Raw genomic sequence first — 18,754 nt, forward strand, 5'->3', positions numbered from 1 at the left:
TCTTTTTGACTCTCTGTTAGAGTTTCTCTAATCTCTCATCATGTTGTTGGCGTGCATTTCCCCAAACCACAAAAAGTGGTCAATGTAGACTCAGGGCCAGACCCTCCGTGATGGAACTGATGCCAAACGGGAATCTCACCGCCACGGTGTGTTGAAGGCATTGATAGTAAATAAAATGGATGGACCTTTCGCGACGTCACCCATAGCGTTCTGAAATCCCTTTCTCCATATCGAACATTGTAAACCGGATGTAAATGTGACTGGTCCAGCCCGTCACGTGAGCGCATCACGTGGGCAGAGGAGGCGCTGTGATAGGGCGATTTATGCAAAACTGAAACTCGCAAAATAAAATCAACAGCTTGCTAAAAACTTTGCTCCTGCTATTTCACTATTCATCTCTTCTTGTTTCAGGATCTCATAATGCTCTCCTTGAATATTTTTATTTAAATCTTTGGGATCACGACTCTCTTAAAATGCCTGTATTTTTCTTTTTGGAGTCATTCTTTCAAACTCTTTTTTCAAGCCAGCTCTGAGTGGTGCTGGCACTCTCCTTGGAGCATGCACCACAGGCTTGGCGTCGTCCTTGAGCTGTATTTGGTAACGTCCCACATCCTATGAAGACATCAGGAAATCTGTTGACGATGTCTGTAGATCCCTTGCACTGTTGTTGGTCCAGTCTTTTGACCTGTTTCATCATTTTCATGTTGGCTGTGTTTATTTGATTGATCTTCTTCACGAGTCGGACGCTCTCAGAGGCTTTGTCTCCTCGGAGTGACTCGTGTCCATTAGGCATGACGGTGGACATCAGGTTTTGCTGGGGTTTTTTCCCACTGTCACTTCCTTTTGCTTCTTAATGACTGATTATTATGAACCTTCAGGGGTGTGACCTTTTCTGTGAAGGTCCCAGGCTTCTCAGCCAGTCAGTCTTGAAATCATCCTCACTGATCAAGTTCACTTTGGCTCCTGTCTCAGTTTTGAATGTTATAGTTGTCCCCACTGAACAGTGGTGCTGTCCATCTGTCATCTGATACTGTATTTACAGTCTGACTTTTATTGTTTGGTTGTGCAGTCTCTGCTTTGTCTTCCCATTCATGTGACACCATCTTGATGAAAAATGTTTTACTCAAGTCGTCACTGTCATCAGTGTCCTCCCGCACTGTGCGTCACCCTGTTCTTCTTAGAGAGACACGTTCTAGCATGATGATTTTGTCCTTAACATGTTTTTCCTCAGACAGGACTGCCTTGGTCGGTGCTTTTCACCACACATCCCACAAGTGAACATCTCTTTATCATATGTTTTAACGATATGGTCATTGTTTTTTAAATTTGCTCCATGGCTTTCCTTTCAGTGACAAGGCCTTAGTCAGTGCATGTTGACATGCTAGCTCACTGGCTCCACATATTGTTATAGCGCTGTCCAACGTGACTTCTGTTCTTCTTAACAGTTCCTCCCGGAGCTTCTTCTCATTAGTTCCAAGCGTCTGTTATCACAGAGTCTCTAAGATTCTCAACGTTACAGGACTGAGCTTTTATCTTGAGGTCAGTGAGAAAATTGTCAGATGGCTCATCTTGCTGCTGTAAGCGTGAGCGAGAGATGTACCTAACGTGTCATTTTTCTTCAATGGTCAATGCATGTTAAGCTTCTTGAATTCTTCATCCAACTTGTCAGGTTGAGCAACACAGTGGTGAAGACTTCTCTTGCTTCTGTGCCGGCGATGTTGAGCATCATTGCTGTTTTTCTTTCTTCTGCCCGTCGATCCTCCCCGACAGCAGGATTTGCTGTTTGAAAGACCTCCGACTTTTATCCACATTCCCAGGAAGTTTCAAATGAGTTGGTTCTGCGTCCATTTAGTGTTGATCTGTTGCTTCACCCCACTCCTGGTACCATGTAATATTCTTATTCTATTCTTATATGACTCTAAGATGACCATGCAGATGCCTGAAAACTTTGTTCGGAATTAAGTTGAAATCTAATAAGACCGGCCGTTTTTTTTTTCTCCTTTGGAAGCGAAATTATACGTAAATTAAGCGCGTCTTCTGATTGTTCTGTGCACGTTCCGCCATGACAACGCAGTAGTCCAAGATGGCGGCCCACGGTTCAACTCGTATGGTAACAATTAATTTAATGAGAGCCTTAGAAGAAATTGATATTTGGAAAAAGTGGATGGACGAGCGCATAACAATGTGGACATTTTCAAAGCTGTAGCATCAAGTTATTCGAGAAAGAAAGAGCGAAACATCGCCGGTGACATACGTGCTTTGTTTACGTAAAGAAGATGACACTACGTCACGGTCGCTCCCTGTCCAATCAGAACGCTTCACAGCCCCCTGCGTTAAAGATGCTGTAATCCTTCATTTTTCCCATGTAAACACCAAGCTCATCAGTATAATTTGAAACTGCTTACTTCGGAAGAAACAATTCCGAATTATCAACACCCATGTCGCCACACTGACTGACATCATGTAACACTGGTCAGGTTGAATCAGAGCTTTTAGGATTACCGGGAGTCTGTGCCGAATTGGACATGATAGTGGTGTCGGTATTGGTGTATCGCTAAAGTCTCTAATTTAACTTGTAGCTAAAGCAATAAAGTGAGAAAGTAAAGTCGTTAGGTTTACTTTGTTTGGTTTATCTCGGCTGAGAATGAGTACTAATCGTGCCAACTTTGTTACTAGAATGATAAAAATAAATATATTGCACATTGCAATTTACCAATTATTTACCAATTATCTCGACAGACTGATCACGTGCTGAACAGGTCACAGAGACGATCGTTCCCATTCTGAAGCTCTCCCGAGCACCTCCGTTCGCCAGCAGCGCCGTGTGCGGTCACATGACAGCAGCCGGTCGCGTCAGTGTTGACTGAGGTCCGATGTCGGATAAGAACGATGCCCTTGATCTTCCAAGGATCACTCTGCTAATGAAGACCGTGAAATGTGGTTGGAAATACTCATGAGCGTGCAGCTGCCTGCAGAAAACAAGCTTTAATAACGGAGCGCTTAGCAACTGAGGAGTGAAATGTCTTCCTGCAGGAAGTGTTGGAAACTAAATCAAAGGTGAAGGAAACACTATAGGATTTATTTATTTCTTTTATGCTAGCTGCCATGAACTGAGCACAGTTTGCATGAGAACTCACGCAGTAACCAAACCGTATCGGCAGTGCAGCCACTTGCATTAGCTGCAATACCAGCATGTCAAGGAGGTGGAACCATCAGAGCTTCGCTCAACGCAGCCAGTCTCGAATACCAACAAAAAATAAATTAAGTGTGCCGAAGCGACTGCATTGGACTGCAGACGAAATGCCCAGATATCCACAACACATCAGGATAATGATGCATATTGTAACGAATAATGTAATCAATGCCATCCATCCATCCATCCATCCATTTTCTACCGCTTATCCGGGGCCGGGTCGCGGGGGCAGCAGTCTCAGCAGGGATGCCCAGACTTCCCTGTCCCCAGACACTTCCTCCAGCTCCTCTGGGAGGATCCCAAGGCGTTCCCAGGCCAGCCGAGAGACATAGTCTCTCCAGCGTGTCCTGGGTCTTCCCCGGGGTCTCTTCCCAGTGGGACATGCCCGGAACACCTCCCTAGGGAGGCGTCCAGGAGGCATCCTAAACAGATGTCCGAGCCACCTCAGCTGGTTCCTCTCGATGTGGAGGAGTAGCGGCTCTACTCCGAGCTCCTCCCTGGTGACTGAGCTCCTCACCCTATCTCTAAGGGAGCGCCCAGCCACCCTACGGAGGAAGCTCATTTCGGCTGCTTGTATCCGGGATCTTGTCCTTTCGGTCATGACCCAAAGCTCATGACCATAGGTGAGGGTGGGAACGTAGATTGACCGGTAAATCGAGAGCTTCGCCTTTCGGCTCAGCTCCTTCTTCACCACGACGGACCGATACAACGACTGCATCACTGCAGCCGCTGCACCGATCCGCCTGTCAATCTCACGCTCCATCCGTCCCCCACTCGTGAACAAGACCCCAAGATACTTGAACTCCTCCACTTGGGCTAGGGTCTCTCCACCAACCTGGAGGGGGCAAGCCACCTTCCTCCGGTCGAGGACCATGGCCTCGGATTTGGAGGTGCTGATCCTCATCCCTGCCGCTTCACACTCGGCTGCGAACCGCCCCAGTGCATGCTGTAGGTCCGGGTTCGATGAAGCCAACAGGACAACATCATCTGCAAAAAGCAGAGATGAAATCCTGTGGTTCCCGAACCGGATCCCCTCCGGCCCCTGGCTGCACCTAGAAATTCTGTCCATGAAGATTATGAACAGAACCGGTGACAAAGGGCAGCCCTGCCGGAGTCCAACATGCACCGGGAACAGGTCCGACTTACTGCCGGCAATGTGGACCAGACTCCTACTCCGGTCATACAAAGACCGGACGGCCCTTAACAAGGGGCCCCGGACTCCGTATTCCCGGAGCACCCCCCACAAGACACCACGAGGGACACGGTCGAATGCCTTCTCCAAATCCACAAAACACATGTGGACTGGTTGGGCAAACTCCCACGAACCCTCGAGCACCCTATGGAGCTCCATAGAGCTGGTCCACTGTTCCACGACCAGGACGAAAACCGCATTGTTCCTCCTGGATCCGAGGTTCGACTATCGGTCGGATCCTCCTCTCCAGTACCCTGGAATAGACTTTCCCGGGGAGGCTGAGGAGTGTAATCCCCCTATAGTTGGAGCACACCCTCCGGTCCCCCTTTTTAAACAGGGGGACCACCACCCCGGTCTGCCAATCCAGAGGCACCGTCCCCGACCGCCACGCGATGTTGCAGAGACGTGTCAACCAAGACAGTCCCTGCACATCCAGAGACTTAAGGTACTCAGGCCGAATCTCGTACACCCCCGGTGCCTTGCCACCGAGGAGCTTGCCAACCACCTCAGTGACTTCAGCTTGGGTGATGGACGAGTCCACCTCTGAGACCTCAGCCTCTGCTTCCTCCACGGAAGACGTGGCGATGGGATTGAGGAGGTCCTCGAAGTATTCCTTCCACCGTCCAACAATATCCCCAGTTGAGGTCAGCAGCTCCCCACCTCCACTGTAAACAGTGTTGGCGGAGACCTGCTTTCCCCTCCTGAGGCGCCGGACGGTTTGCCAGAATTTCTTCGAGGCCGACCGATAGTCCTCCTCCATGGCCTCCCCGAACTCCTCCCAGACCCGAGTTTTTGCCTCCACAACTGCTCGGGCTGCAGTTCGCTTGGCCTGCCGGTACCCGTCAGCTGCTTCGGGAGTCCCATGAGCCAGCAAGGCTCGATAGGACTCCTTCTTCAGCTTGACAGCAGCCCTTACTTCCGGTGTCCACCACCGGGTTTGGGGGTTGCCGCCACGACAGGCACCGGAGACCTTACGACCACAGCTCCGAGCAGCTGCTTCGACAATGGAGGTGGAGAACATGGTCCACTCGGACTCAATGTCCCCAGCCTCCCTCGGGACATGAGAGAAGCTCTCCCGGAGGTGGGAGTTGAAAGCCATGCTGACAGAGGGTTCCGCCAGACGTTCCCAGCAGACCCTCACAACACGTTTGGGTCTGCCAAGTCTGTCTGGTTTCCTCCTCCGCCAGCGAATCCAACTCACCACCAGGTGGTGATCGGTCGACAGCTCTGCCCCTCTCTTCACCCGAGTGTCCAAAACACGCGGCCGGAGGTCAGATGACACGACAACAAAGTCGATCATCGACCTCCGACCTAGGGTGTCCTGGTGCCAAGTGCACTTATGGACACCCCTGTGCTCGAACATGGTGTTCGTTATGGACAAACTGTGACTAGCACAGAAGTCCAATAACAGAACACCACTCGGGTTCAGATCGGGGAGGCCGTGCGATCCAATCACCCCCTTCCAGGTCTCACTGTCGCTGCCCACGTGGGCGTTGAAGTCCCCCAGTAGAACAATGGAGTCCCCAGTCAGAGCACTGTCCAGCACCCCTCCCAGGGACTCCAAGAAGGCCGGGTACTCTGCACTGCTGTTCGGCCCGTAAGCCGAGACAACAGTGAGGCACCTATCCCCGACCCGAAGGCGCAGGGATGCAACCCTCTCGTTCACTGGGGTGAACTCCAACACATGGCGGCTGAGCTGTGGGGCTATAAGCAAACCCACACCAGCCCGCCGCCTCTCACCGCGGGCAACGCCAGAAAAGTGGAGAGTCCAGCCCTTCTCGAGAGGTTGGGTTCCAGAGCCCAGGCTATGTGTGGAGGTGAGCCCGACTATATCTAGCCGGTACCTCTCAACCTCCCTCACAAGCTCAGGCTCCTTCCCCGCCAACGAGGTGACATTCCATGTCCCTAGAGCCAGTCTCTGTGTCCGGGGATCGGGTCGCCGGGCACCCTGCCGTCGGCTGCCACCCAATCCACACTGCACCCGGCCCCTACGGTTCCCTCGGTGGGTGGTGAGCCCACCGGAGGTCAGGCCCACGTCGTCCCTTCGGGCTGAGCCCGGCCGGGCCCCGTGGGCAAAGACCCGGCCACCAGGCGCTCGCTTACGAGCCCCAACCCCAGGCCTGGCTCCAGGGTGGGGCCCCGGCTGCGCCATACCGGGCGACGTAACGACCTTTGTTCTTTTTCTAATCATAGGGGGTTTTGAACTGCTCTCAGTCTGGCCCGTCACCCAGGACCTGTTTGCCATGGCAAACAGGTAATCAATGCCAATAGTGTAATAATTCTGGCTTTTTTTAAGTCCTTATCTTAATAACTGCCAAGAAAGTAAAAAAATTAGTACGCGTGTGAAGTAGCATTTAAAAGAAAAAAATCTTTCCAAATGTAATTACAGCAACTTATAATAAAATAATGCATTAACAGATTTATTGAAAAAGAAAGTCTTTTTGAAGGTTTTGCACAGTTTATGCTTTAGAAAAAATATCTATATCAAATTAGATAGTTGTCATATTCATAAGGATACATTCCCTCCAACAATCATGGTAATGAAAATGATCAAAATATGTTATTGATTTGGATGCACTGATAACGATGCCAGCATCGGGTATCGGGTCAGATACTGCACAGAACAAAAGTTCCCCGATATAACCCGGCCAATATTATGTGACGTCATCCATCAGCAGCGTCTGCAGCAGGCAGAAAGGAGACGACGAGCAATGTCTGCGGTTGGAGATTCTTTAATATAAATGAGAATCAGCAGAGACTTTTGGACCGGCAGAGTTAGCCGGATGTCGCTCATTAGTTTACCAGCTTCAACCCGTGCTACATGCTAAAGAGTTTCAGGGCTCACACAACACTGATGCTACATGCTACATGCTAAAGCGTTTCTCACACACCAGTGATGCTACATGCTACATGCGAAATTCTTTCAGGGCTCACACACACCAGTGATGCTACATGCTAAACACAAATAAAATTTGACTGGTACGCTCAATAGCAGTGAGCTGGCGCACCTTTGCACAGTGTTTGATTGTGGAGTATGATTTCAGTTTGAGAGCATTTAATAAGTACTCCTATCAGTAGAGGTGTCCCCCACTAAGAATTTCCATAGTCGAATCTGATTCGTCCGATTCTGCCAATAGTCGACTGATAGTCGAATCTATCATCTTGTTTGGCGGAGCGGGGGGAGCCGCGGGGGCTGCGGAGCATGCCTACACAGGGCGTCGGAGCAGCGCAGCACAGCGCAGAGCGGTGCTCACAAGGTACACGGAGCGTCGGCGCGCCTATGCCTACAGCCAGCCCTGATTACACTAAGAATAATAATAAAATAAATAAATAAATAAATAAATTTTAAAAAAAAGCAGTGCAGCCAGGTAAAACAACACTTATTTTTTTCCCTACACACTGAACACAGACTGGAACAAAGTGTCGGTAACTCCAAACATCAAACAAATGAAGTATAGTTCAAATGACCATAACCAAACCCTCTTCTAACAAACGGGCTAAAGCATGGAATTTATTTGTATCTATAATCTCTGCAGATAAGCTCACATTTTTTGGCTAAACAATTTCTCACATTATCTGCTCAAATTAAATGCAATAGGCTTAATTGCACTGTGTCGGTCCGTTTCGCAGCGCAGCATCCATGCAAAAACAAACACTAAATTAAATAGAATTAGCCTTTTAGATAAATAAAAATAATAATATAATAATAACCTAAAATATTACAATTAAACGAAATAAAAGCATCAGCATTAAAAATGAGAATTGAGTAACAGAACCGTCTTTTATTAGCCCAATTATCTGGCTACTTACCCGTTTAAGGTGGAAAGCCATGTTGTTGTGAAGTGATATGAAAGGACACAATCTGCATTTGACTTTTTTTGGATCATCTTTGACTTAGTCTAAAGTTCTGTTTTTTTTCCTGACATTTTGAGCCTTTTAAAGTTCAGCCAAATCACCACCGAGATGCTGCTCTGTGACGGAGCTCTGCGCAAAATCGGATTGTGCCACTCACCATGGTGGTTCATTCACAAACAGTAAATAGATAGAGTATTGAATAAAAGTACAAGTTAAGTAAATTTTTCCACAGTGTATTTGATAGGCTAACATGTATATCAAATAGGCTTTATATCATGTTTATTTGGAAAAAACAAGCAATCCTATGTAAAATCAGTCATTCAGCACCCCCATACAGCTGTGATGGAATGGTCCTCGTTTAATAACCACATTTTTTCGATGCTTCGACTGCGGGATTGGTAGTCGAATCAGGCCCCTTTGAACGAATCATCGAATCGTCGACTATCTGAGGACAACCCTACCTATCAGTACTTGTTATCATAAAGTACCTAAATATTAGTCCTTTAAAAATGTGGTACTGGTGCATTCCTAGATGTTGACAGCTATAATGTTATTGGTTTTTGCTCACATGCAGCAGCCACATGGAGACAGGCTGTGCTGTTCTTGCTATAACAATCCTCATTTAGGAAAAGAAATGTGTGGTCTGTGGTCACATGACTGTGAAACTGTAAACCATTTAGATCCGCAGGATGTGTGTCTCCACAGTATATTTCAGTTACTGCCTCACAGGAGCTGTACATGATAAATAAAGGGTGTCAGACACATTTTAGTTCAGGGGACATGTACAGTCCAATTTCCTCTCTGGTGGTCCAGACTGGAAAAACAGTGCAGTGTTAACCTTTAAATTCAAAGTTTTTCCTTGTTGTTGATCTTTTTACAAAGTCAAACATTTACCATAGAAAATAACTTCAATCTCAACCTAAAGCCAATTTTAGTGATACTGTCTGATGCAAGAGACACTGAAATGTTCAAAAAATGCCTCCTACAGCTGCTGCATTCTGCATATTTTTAAAAACCTTCCCTGACAGCATGGCTTTGAGGCTAAAGCTAGTTAGCTAGCTTTCAGGGCAGCATCTCGACTTGGGTCTCACTGTTGTGTTGTGTTGCAACTCTGAAGAAATTTACTGAAAAAAAAAGGTTTTGAAATGTTTACAGTTCAGTTGGTGGTTTTGTGGGTTTGGAGTCTCTTGCAGCGCAATTTTGGTCCACAGGCCTCATGTTTGGCCCCCCCTTTGATAAAATCTCACTGACACTCTGATTCGGAAACTTTTCAGATAAATCCAGCACAGTTGGATGAAGAACAGTTGCACAGGACTCTCTGGACCGGTTATCAGTCACAGGGAAAACACTCAAACACGTCTTTTCAAAATACTGAAGGAAAACAGGGAGAATATGCAAACTCCACACAGTAAAATGCCCCATGCCCAGTCTCAAACCAGGAATCCTCACTCTGTGAGGCGAGACTTCTAACCACTGCATATCGGCTGGGCAGAGCTTGACCGATGTGTTATAAAACTAAGACTCCGTCCAAAATGTCAGAAACACACTCAGCCCTCGATGTGCCACATGCTTGACCTCTTCTTCCACGAGGCCGCCAGATCTCTCCAGACAGTTTACTCTTGCTCTTCGTACACACACACACACACACACACACACACACACACACACTCAAGTCACATGATCAGCAGGATTATCCCTCTTGAGTTCATTCCGCATCTCCACAATCAGTCATGGCTTAACGTTGGAGGGCGGAGGCGGGGGGCAGAGGGAGGGGAAGAGCAAGATACAAGGTGATATGTGCTATCCAGTGTTCTGCGAGCCATTATTTGGAAATCTTGTGATGAGGATATATTGTGTGTGTGAGTGTGTGTGTGCTTCTGCAGCTGCATCCTAATTGAGATTTATCCCCTGTCGCGTTAGCGAGGGAGAAATTCACTTTCAAATCGGCTCTGTCACAGCTGCCGAGGCTGTCTGACTGCTGTACGCTGCACAACACATTTATTCCCCCCGGGGTTCAACCTATAAACTTAACCACAACAGACACACGCCTCAACCTCGCCACAACCATAACGAAGGCGGAAATGAATCGAACTGGGAGACGCTGATTTGACAGCCAGTTGTCCCAAACAGCGGATTTTAAATCTCCAACAGCAGTACCTTTTTTATTTATTTATTTATTTATCTTTTTTCTTGAGACATGGCTTGCTGTCGGCTGATAATTTCTTGCTGTTCACACACACACACACACACACACACACACACACACACACACACACACACACACACACACACACACACACACACACACACACACACACTCTGGTGCTGGGATAATCATCCACGTTCTGAATCCTCATAGCCTCCCACGCCAGGATCTTTCTGCTCCCGTGAGCAGAAAACCAGAGCGCCCCATCTTCTCTTTTCTCATTTCTGCCTCTCACCCTGCAGTTGTCATGAATCCTCTGTGTGTGTGCATGTGTGTGTGTTTGTCACTCAGAGGCTGCCTGCAGGTTAAGCTTTGTAGAGTCTCCCATTATGATTTTCTGATGACTGTGTGTGATACAGCGCCAGAAAACTGAACCCAGTGCAATCAACTAAACTGAACTACCTGTACAGTACGTTACCATGTAACCATGCAGCTATTTCTGTTTTGCTGCAGCTGTGTGTTCGTGTCTGTTCATGTGTGTGTGTGCGTGTGTGTATGTGTGTGTCATCATCGCAGAGTTTGTGCACAATGTGACAAATAGCGGATCTGTCTGGGAATGTGTGGGTGGGATTCTACTTCAAGAGCATGTCGGAGCAATTAGAGTTGGCCTCAACTACAAACACACAAACGGCTGCACAGGCGCACACATCTGATTTACATGAGCGGAGATGCAGCTGCAGCTCGCACGCGGTTTCCGTACAGTCACATCTCACGTAACAATGCTCCACTGCTGACGGTTCAGCGGTTAAACGGAGAAACAGTCTGCAGACGGACATCACGACTGAGTTCCCGCTGTACTTTGTGCAGTAATTGTTAAAGAGACTCTGTTGAACTCCGGCATCTTCTTCTTCTTTTTTTTCAAACCTGGAAAGTTATCTGAAGTAATAAAGTTTTTCAGAAAATAAGTTTCCAAAACATTCCGTCATGCATAGTTTATTTATGAGGCATTCAAAGTTTTTTTGAACATGCGGTTTTGTAGGTTAAGGCTCTCTGGTAACCTCAACACTCTATCATCTGTGTGTGGAGTTTTCATGGTCTTCCTGAGCCTCGGTTGCTGTATTTTGATAGTGTGCTACATTTTCCTTCAAGAACCAAAATACCATCATAACCCCAACCCTAAACTTATCAAGTTTTCAGCAACATCCAGTTTAACTGCTATGCAGATGACACTCAGCTCTACTCCTCCACCCGTCCATCCAACCTCTCTGCAGCTGTTCACAGGACATCAAATGCTGATTCTCCTTTAAGTTTCTCAACCTCAACTGTGATGAAACAAAAATCCTCTCCACTGCTTTCAAGTTCACCCTCACGGCTCCTCAGTTTCTGTTTCCTCCTCATGATCAGACCTTGACAGGACTCATTCCACGTCCGTAACATCTCCGTCTGCAAGGGGTGGGATGGAATAGGGGCTGGATTAGATACCGTTTTTATTCTAGTCGACGGCTGTAATGCCACTGCATGCGTTATGGTGGCGTTTTACTTGAACCGCAGGCACCGTGAAAATGAACCTCTCTTTGTGAGAGTTGATGTCTGTGTCTGTGGCCGGCTCTCCTATCAGACCTGATACCCGATATTGATCCCAGTATCGATGCATCCCCAGCAATGATTTGCATATCTTAGAAATCCAGGTTTTGTTTGTAATAGAATATAAACCACACATTTAGTTGATGTGGTAGATGATGTTGAAAATTCAGACATTTGTCATCTTCTCTTTTGTGTTTGGACTTCTCTGAGTGCTCCTGAGTCGAGGCACTGAAGTGTAGTAGAGAATCAGACCTGCTTGTCATGCAGTTCTGCCCGAGGGCCTGACTATCAACAGCAACCAGTTTTGACCTTTGGGCTTGTCCCTTGCGCACAGAGATTTCTCTCCATTGATATCATACACTGTTGATGGTGAGATCTTCAAAGACTTTGCAGCTGCACACGAATACATGAATCTGCAAAAGACAACCGGGAAATAATGTCCATGATGGCAAGATCACTGCATCAGACTATCTGGTCTGCAGCAGTGTCAATCAAAGGGTTCAGAAACTGGGGGAAAGAAACCAAATGACAAGCAAAGGCTGGTCTGTGTGGTGAAAAGTGGCATGTATAAGTGTCTGAGTTCAGCACAGTTTTCCAGAGCAATGGAGCTGTTGACCCCTGTCCACTGCAGAAAAACACAAAATGTGATTCTGATGCGTATGTGTGTGGCTCACTGTGTCACCGGGATGGATTAACAAGGAAAGAGCATCTATGGAAGCATTGCATTTTGAAAAATCAGATCCTGCCGTGGTTGTGGACATTTCCTGGTTGCACACCGTGTACACAATTTCATAGAAACATCATTCATCGATAGCCTTTGCCAGCAGATTAATACTCTTGACCACAAAAATGCTCCAGGAATGGTTTAAGAAACCCAACAGAAAGAGTAGTTTAGTTTGATGTGGCCTCCAAAATCTTAATCTAGTCGAGCACCTGCAAGAAACACAAATCTATACAGCTCCTAATATCCATAACTTAATATATCTTGTAATTTTTCTTTATTCTGACAGAAAAAAATGGCTCGTACGCCTTAGTAAGTGGTCACAATGTCTTGCCTGACTGGCATAAATGGAAAGAACAGAGAAACGCAGAGTTGAGTTTAGAGTCTTTTCTGTGCTTTTTCATGTTAAACGTGAACTTCAGGCAAACACCGTCACATTCCGTTGCGCTGACTGACCGCCTTGTGTCTCGTGTGTCTGTGTGTCCGCAGGAGAACCACTGCAGGCGCATCAAGATTTTGGGCGACTGTTACTACTGCGTGTCGGGTCTGACGCAACCGAAGGCCGACCACGCCCACTGCTGTGTGGAGATGGGCCTGGATATGATTGACACCATCGCGTGAGTCACACACGCCAGCACAGAGACATGGAACCATGCTTTACACGAACTCACCTGGAAGTCTTGACTGGTCAGTCTTAGTATTTAAAGAGTAGCTGATTGTTTTCGTTGGCACAGAGCAAAAGTTTTTATGTTTGTCTCTCCATGAGATAGAGGGCTGCGGATTGCTCAGCTGATTGCGGTTTGGTGGAAAGTTACTTTGCAGCAGCCCTCAAGATGTTCGTTGAGTATTGGGGATCTGTTTATGTGACAACGGTGCTCCAAGTCACTGGAAATGCAACTTTTTGAGAACGGCTCCCAAGGTGGACATTTTTTTTGAAATGCTCTGACTCCATCATGAAAAAAAAAAAAAAAGAAATTTAACTTTGAGACATGTTGAACCAATATCAGAAGCATGTTTACATACATGCAGCACCCTTACCTCACCTTGGTGAGCGTCCCCGGACCCCCCACCCCCACCGCTGCTCCGTCCGGGTGGACGGATTCCACTGTAGCAGTCCTTTATCTCAGAGGACAGGTGCTACCGTACACACTCAGCCCTCTGTGTGTTTGTGTGTCACACACCCCTCCTATGGGCAGACCACACACTCCATTCCCGCCACCCTGCAACAAACACACACAAACACACACTCTGTCAACCCTCCTTTGCTCTTCATTCCCTTCCTCGACTCAATCCGTGACTTGGGCTGGCGTCTGAAGTGGCTAACCTGCCGCCACTGACACGGAGCTTTGTGCAGTGATTTACTGGAGAGTTGGGGCTTTGGAAAAGTCCTGGTTTATCTTCAGCGTTGCACAACACAGCCCAGTAATTCTGGTTTGCACATGTACATGCATAAATGTACACACTCGTGCATGGATGCACACACTCAGAGTGTCTGGGACGGATGGTTTGAGGATTTGTGGTTCACTGGAAGAAAGTTCCCTCCCTGCACCAAAGCTTTTGGGTTGTTTTAGACAAAAGTTGTTTAAGTAGGAAAAAAGGGCTTTTTGGGACAATGCGTGTTTTGTTTGCACAGTAGGAGAAACTGATGACAGAGGAAACATTTTGCATATTTATGTCAATTTCTCAGAGCTATTTAAAGCTCATGATGAGTAGGATGTGTGCTGTTAAGTGGTGACGTTGTTATCGCTCCAACACAAAAGAATCAGCATCATTTAGTGTCATCAACATGGAGTGAAATGTTAGAAGTGACTCCTTAGTGTTAGGAAACACACATTCACTGTATCAGTGACACGGCTGATAGAGCGAAGCATTGCTAACCCGCTCCCCCAAACAGCTTACAGCTTACAGCTAACAGATAGCGTAACATTAGCATCAGAAACTAGCAAGATGGTAGGGCGGCAAACAGTCACACACTGAGAGTGAGACTCACACATTTCACTCCAAACTCCAAACTCTTGTACCACACGTCTTTTCTCAGCCACAGAACAGTTGACTCGGCGGTCCGCTCCAGTGGTCGTCATGGATTTATGGGGTTAAGCAGTCCTCGACTGTCACACCCACAGCATAGTGTATTTTATATGTTTTTATTCAACTTGTACAGAAGAAGACACGCTGGCATGAATGTTCCAAAATGAAAATGTATCATTTTCACCTTTTGGTATAATTTTTAGCTATAGTTTTGTGTTTACATGGGAGAGCTTTGAAAATAATTTCTGTTTACATGTTGGGCCCACAGTTAGTGCTGCTATTTCTCTTTGTAATGGAACCACACAGACTGCTGAGAACAACACACAATAAACTTTAGTAATGGGAGAACACAGACAGACGACCAAGTTGAACTGTTGTTACGGTGTCTGTCAACTGTAGAACTACCAAGTCCAGGAGAATCTGGACTGGGCCCAGGACAAGGTCCAGGACCAGGAGAACCTGGACTGGGAGTCATGACCCTCTGGAGGAAAACATTGTTTTTTATTGTCCGTCTACTGAGTTTGGTACAGAAGAACTTTTTGGTCATAGTGCACATTTCAGAGAACGTGCATCATCCTCCATTCAGGGCTCCGAGCGCTGTCGTCATGTAAACAGACATCAGAAACGCCAGTGACGTTTTGCGCTTTCACTGGAATGTGGTTTAAACGGGGCTTCAGTTGATTTTAATCCAGGTGATGGTGAATTGAATTATTTGGAAATTTGAACCGTTTCAAGTGACTATGTTCTCCATTTTAAGAGAAATAGAATATCAGGTATTGATCAGAAGCCCATTAGGCCAGTGGAGCTGGTGGTGGGCTTCAGCATTACAGCTGTCACCACTGCTGTGTGAACGTGTGAACGTGTGAATGCGTGAATGTCACTTATGCTGCTAAAGGTTGTTGAGACAACTGAAGCAGTAAAATCTGCCGGGAAAGTTAAAAAAAAAAAGAAGAAGAAGCTACTTCATGAAAAAGCCTCATGACGCTTTTCTCCTTTCTGCACTTCATGAACTGAAGGTGGCGCTGTGCAGTGCTGACTGCAACGGCCACTCACCAAGCTGAGATGATCACGTCACTTTGTTTCAGAGAATTAACATTACTCCTCTTCCTCCTCTCGGTCCCCCCTCCCTCCTCCTCCTCCTCCTCCTCCTCCCCCTGCAGGTCAGTGGTGGAGGCGACGGAGGTGGATCTCAACATGCGCGTGGGTCTGCACACAGGCCGGGTGCTGTGCGGCGTGCTGGGCCTGAGAAAATGGCAGTACGACGTCTGGTCAAACGATGTCACGCTGGCGAATGTGATGGAGGCCGGAGGGCTGCCTGGGTCAGTTCTGGCTGCTCCACCCACTGAAAGTGAACTAAAACACAACGCTGGCGCGTAGTTTCCCAGCAACAGAGCCCGGCGATGTACAGTATGCATCCAATCATAACATTAACAGATGGCCAGATGAATTCTTGCTGCTCGCCGCATTTATCTTTACACACTTGTCAAATGTTGATGAATAGTAATGAGACACACTTTTTTCAGTCATAACTACATACAGGTAAAAAAAAAAAAAAACTACTACCGACATGATATAAGAAAACAAAGAAAAACTGCTATTTTTTATTTCGATCAACAAAGTCAGAAAAACTGAAGGAAAAAAAAAAGAAAAATCACCTTCTAATTATGATGTGTTGTCTCAAAATTTGCATCAAAATTATTCAAAAACTTCCCATCAATACAAGGCTGTGTTTGATTCTAAGCTGGTTTGGGTAGTGATTATTATCTTGTATTCAAAGTTAAAGCAGTCATGACACAAGTGAGGCTGTCACTGCTTCGACATGCGTTTCACATTCATTCTTCATGAAGAGCGTCACTGTGATTACCTCCGCCAGGAGGTTATGTAATCACGTCAGTTTGTTGGTTTGTTGGTTGGTTGGTCTGTTAGCAAGATCACGGAAAAAGTAATGGACGGATTGCAATGAAACTTTGTGGAAAGGTGGGTCTTGGGCTAACTTAGAATCCATTATATTTTGGTGATGATCCGGATCACTGTCTGGATCCAGGAATTTTTTAAAGGATTCTTTATCATTGACCGATAGGGTGTACCGCCCAGAGGAACTTTAGTTTTAGTTCCTAGTCGGACCTGTTTCACGGACGGAACAGTCGCGCAGCAGCACGACAAAATCGCCACAAGTTGGCTTCTCTTCAAAACTTGATCAGAGCTTCGTCTGTAAGTGATTTCACCCTATGTTGGACTGTTTGTTTCCTTTGTTACGCATCTCTGCATGTCCGTCATTGTGTTGTTTTATTGCTGAGTTACGTTAGGGTGACGACTTTCATTTGACCAGTGCAGTACTGTATCTATCCAGCAGAGGGCATCAGTACTGCCTCTTAAATTGATGACAGACTTTGTTTACGTCTGTTTACTGATATTTATATATGGTGTTCTTATTGTTGTTGGTGACTGATTTCACCTGTGGCGGAGGTCTGCGCTCTCTGAGTGCCAAATTCTAGTTTATTACTGATTCATCTTAAATGTTTAAACAATTATAATTGTATTTGATGAACAGCAGTCTTTGCTTTTCTCACATAAGGAAACATTGAGATGAAATGGTGCACGTAAATTCAATGTTTTTTGCCAGCTCAGGATAAGCTGAGCTTAAAGTATGATGGTTTTTTTTTCTTTTTCATAATAAATTCTAAAAAAGTTTATTTTGTTAGAGCGATAGAATTCGCAGCATTAGTTGTTTGGCACTAGTAGATCTGGAAAACCTCATAAGCAGACGACACAGACACACTAAACACCGATACAGACCCATTCAAAAGTCATGTACATAGACTTAGATTTATTAACTAGAATTTGGCACTCAGATACCTCTTTTCCACCACACCGGTTCCCGGGCCGAACCGGGGCCAGGGGCCAACCTGGTTCAAATCCAGGGCCTGAAAAACCCCGCTTTGGTTTTCCACCGCACTGCAGCCACGGAGGGGGAGGTGGAGCGACGTCATCGCGTCATTGCAGAACGTCATTACGCAGGTTTCCGCCAGACCTTTTCAGTCCGGGCGCCCCGCCCACGCTAAATTCTGCAGCGCCCGGACAACAGAGTGGAGAAAAAAAAAAAAAGTAATAATAATGCCGTTGCGAACACAAGAACCGGATGAATTTTGGGTGCCAGCCCCGATTTTGCCCGGGAACCGGTTTGGTGGAAAAGAGGCCAGAGAGCGCAGACCTCCACCACAGGTCAAATCAGTCACCAAGCTTCGCCGCACGCCGCACGCCGCACGCCGCACACCCCCTGTCGGCGGGCCTGCCCAACTATGTGAAAGACTCCCTATCTCTCAATGATAAAGAATCCTTTAAAAAATTCCTGGATCCAGACAGTGATCCGGATCTTCACCAAAATGTAATGGATTCTAAGTTAGCCCAACACCCACCTTTCCACAAAGTTTCATTGCAATCCCTCTGTTACTTTTTCCGTGATGTTGCTAACAGACCAACCAACCAACCAACAAACCGACGTGATTCCATAACCTCCTGGCGGAGGTCATAAGTGTCTTTTCAACCAAGAAGTTATCTTCCAAACTAAGGGCCAATCCCAATTCTACCCCTTACCCCTACCCCTTAGCCCTTAGCCCTACCCCTACCCCTATCACTCTCCTACCCCTTTTAGAATAGGGCTGAGGGGAAGGGCTATCTTTGCAGCACTATGAATTGGGATACCCCTTGGCCCTTTAAGCCCCGCCGCGCTCCTATAACAACAAAAAATTATGGATATTAGAAATGATAGAAATTACATTAGAAATTACTTTTATTTTTTAATAATGGTATTATTATTTACCTTATATTTCTTTTTGAGGTTCTCCCACTTTTTTGAAGCTTGCTGGGCTGTAACTTCCCCTTCCAAGCCATTTTCTTTTATGAATTTCCTAAAGTAATACAGATATATTTACATAAACACGTTTTATTACTGACATATTATAGCTTAGACGAATAATATAATTTACTCCCAATGTGTTTTGGCGCTGTATTTTGATTTCAAAAACTTTTCTTCCT

General features: G+C 46.3%; 1 protein-coding gene across 1 annotated transcript in view; it reads left to right on the top strand.

The window, feature by feature from the left end:
• The window catches only part of adcy1a (adenylate cyclase 1a), a 74,673-nt gene that overhangs the window by 26,436 nt on the left and 29,483 nt on the right, over positions 1 to 18,754 (top strand). Inside the window, 2 exon segments of the mRNA XM_030082461.1 lie at positions 13,181 to 13,308; positions 15,880 to 16,038. Coding sequence (XP_029938321.1) covers positions 13,181 to 13,308; positions 15,880 to 16,038 — 287 coding nt within the window.

Source organism: Salarias fasciatus, chromosome 23 (assembly GCF_902148845.1).
Source record: "Salarias fasciatus chromosome 23, fSalaFa1.1, whole genome shotgun sequence".
In the NCBI taxonomy this organism is placed as follows: domain Eukaryota; kingdom Metazoa; phylum Chordata; class Actinopteri; order Blenniiformes; family Blenniidae; genus Salarias; species Salarias fasciatus.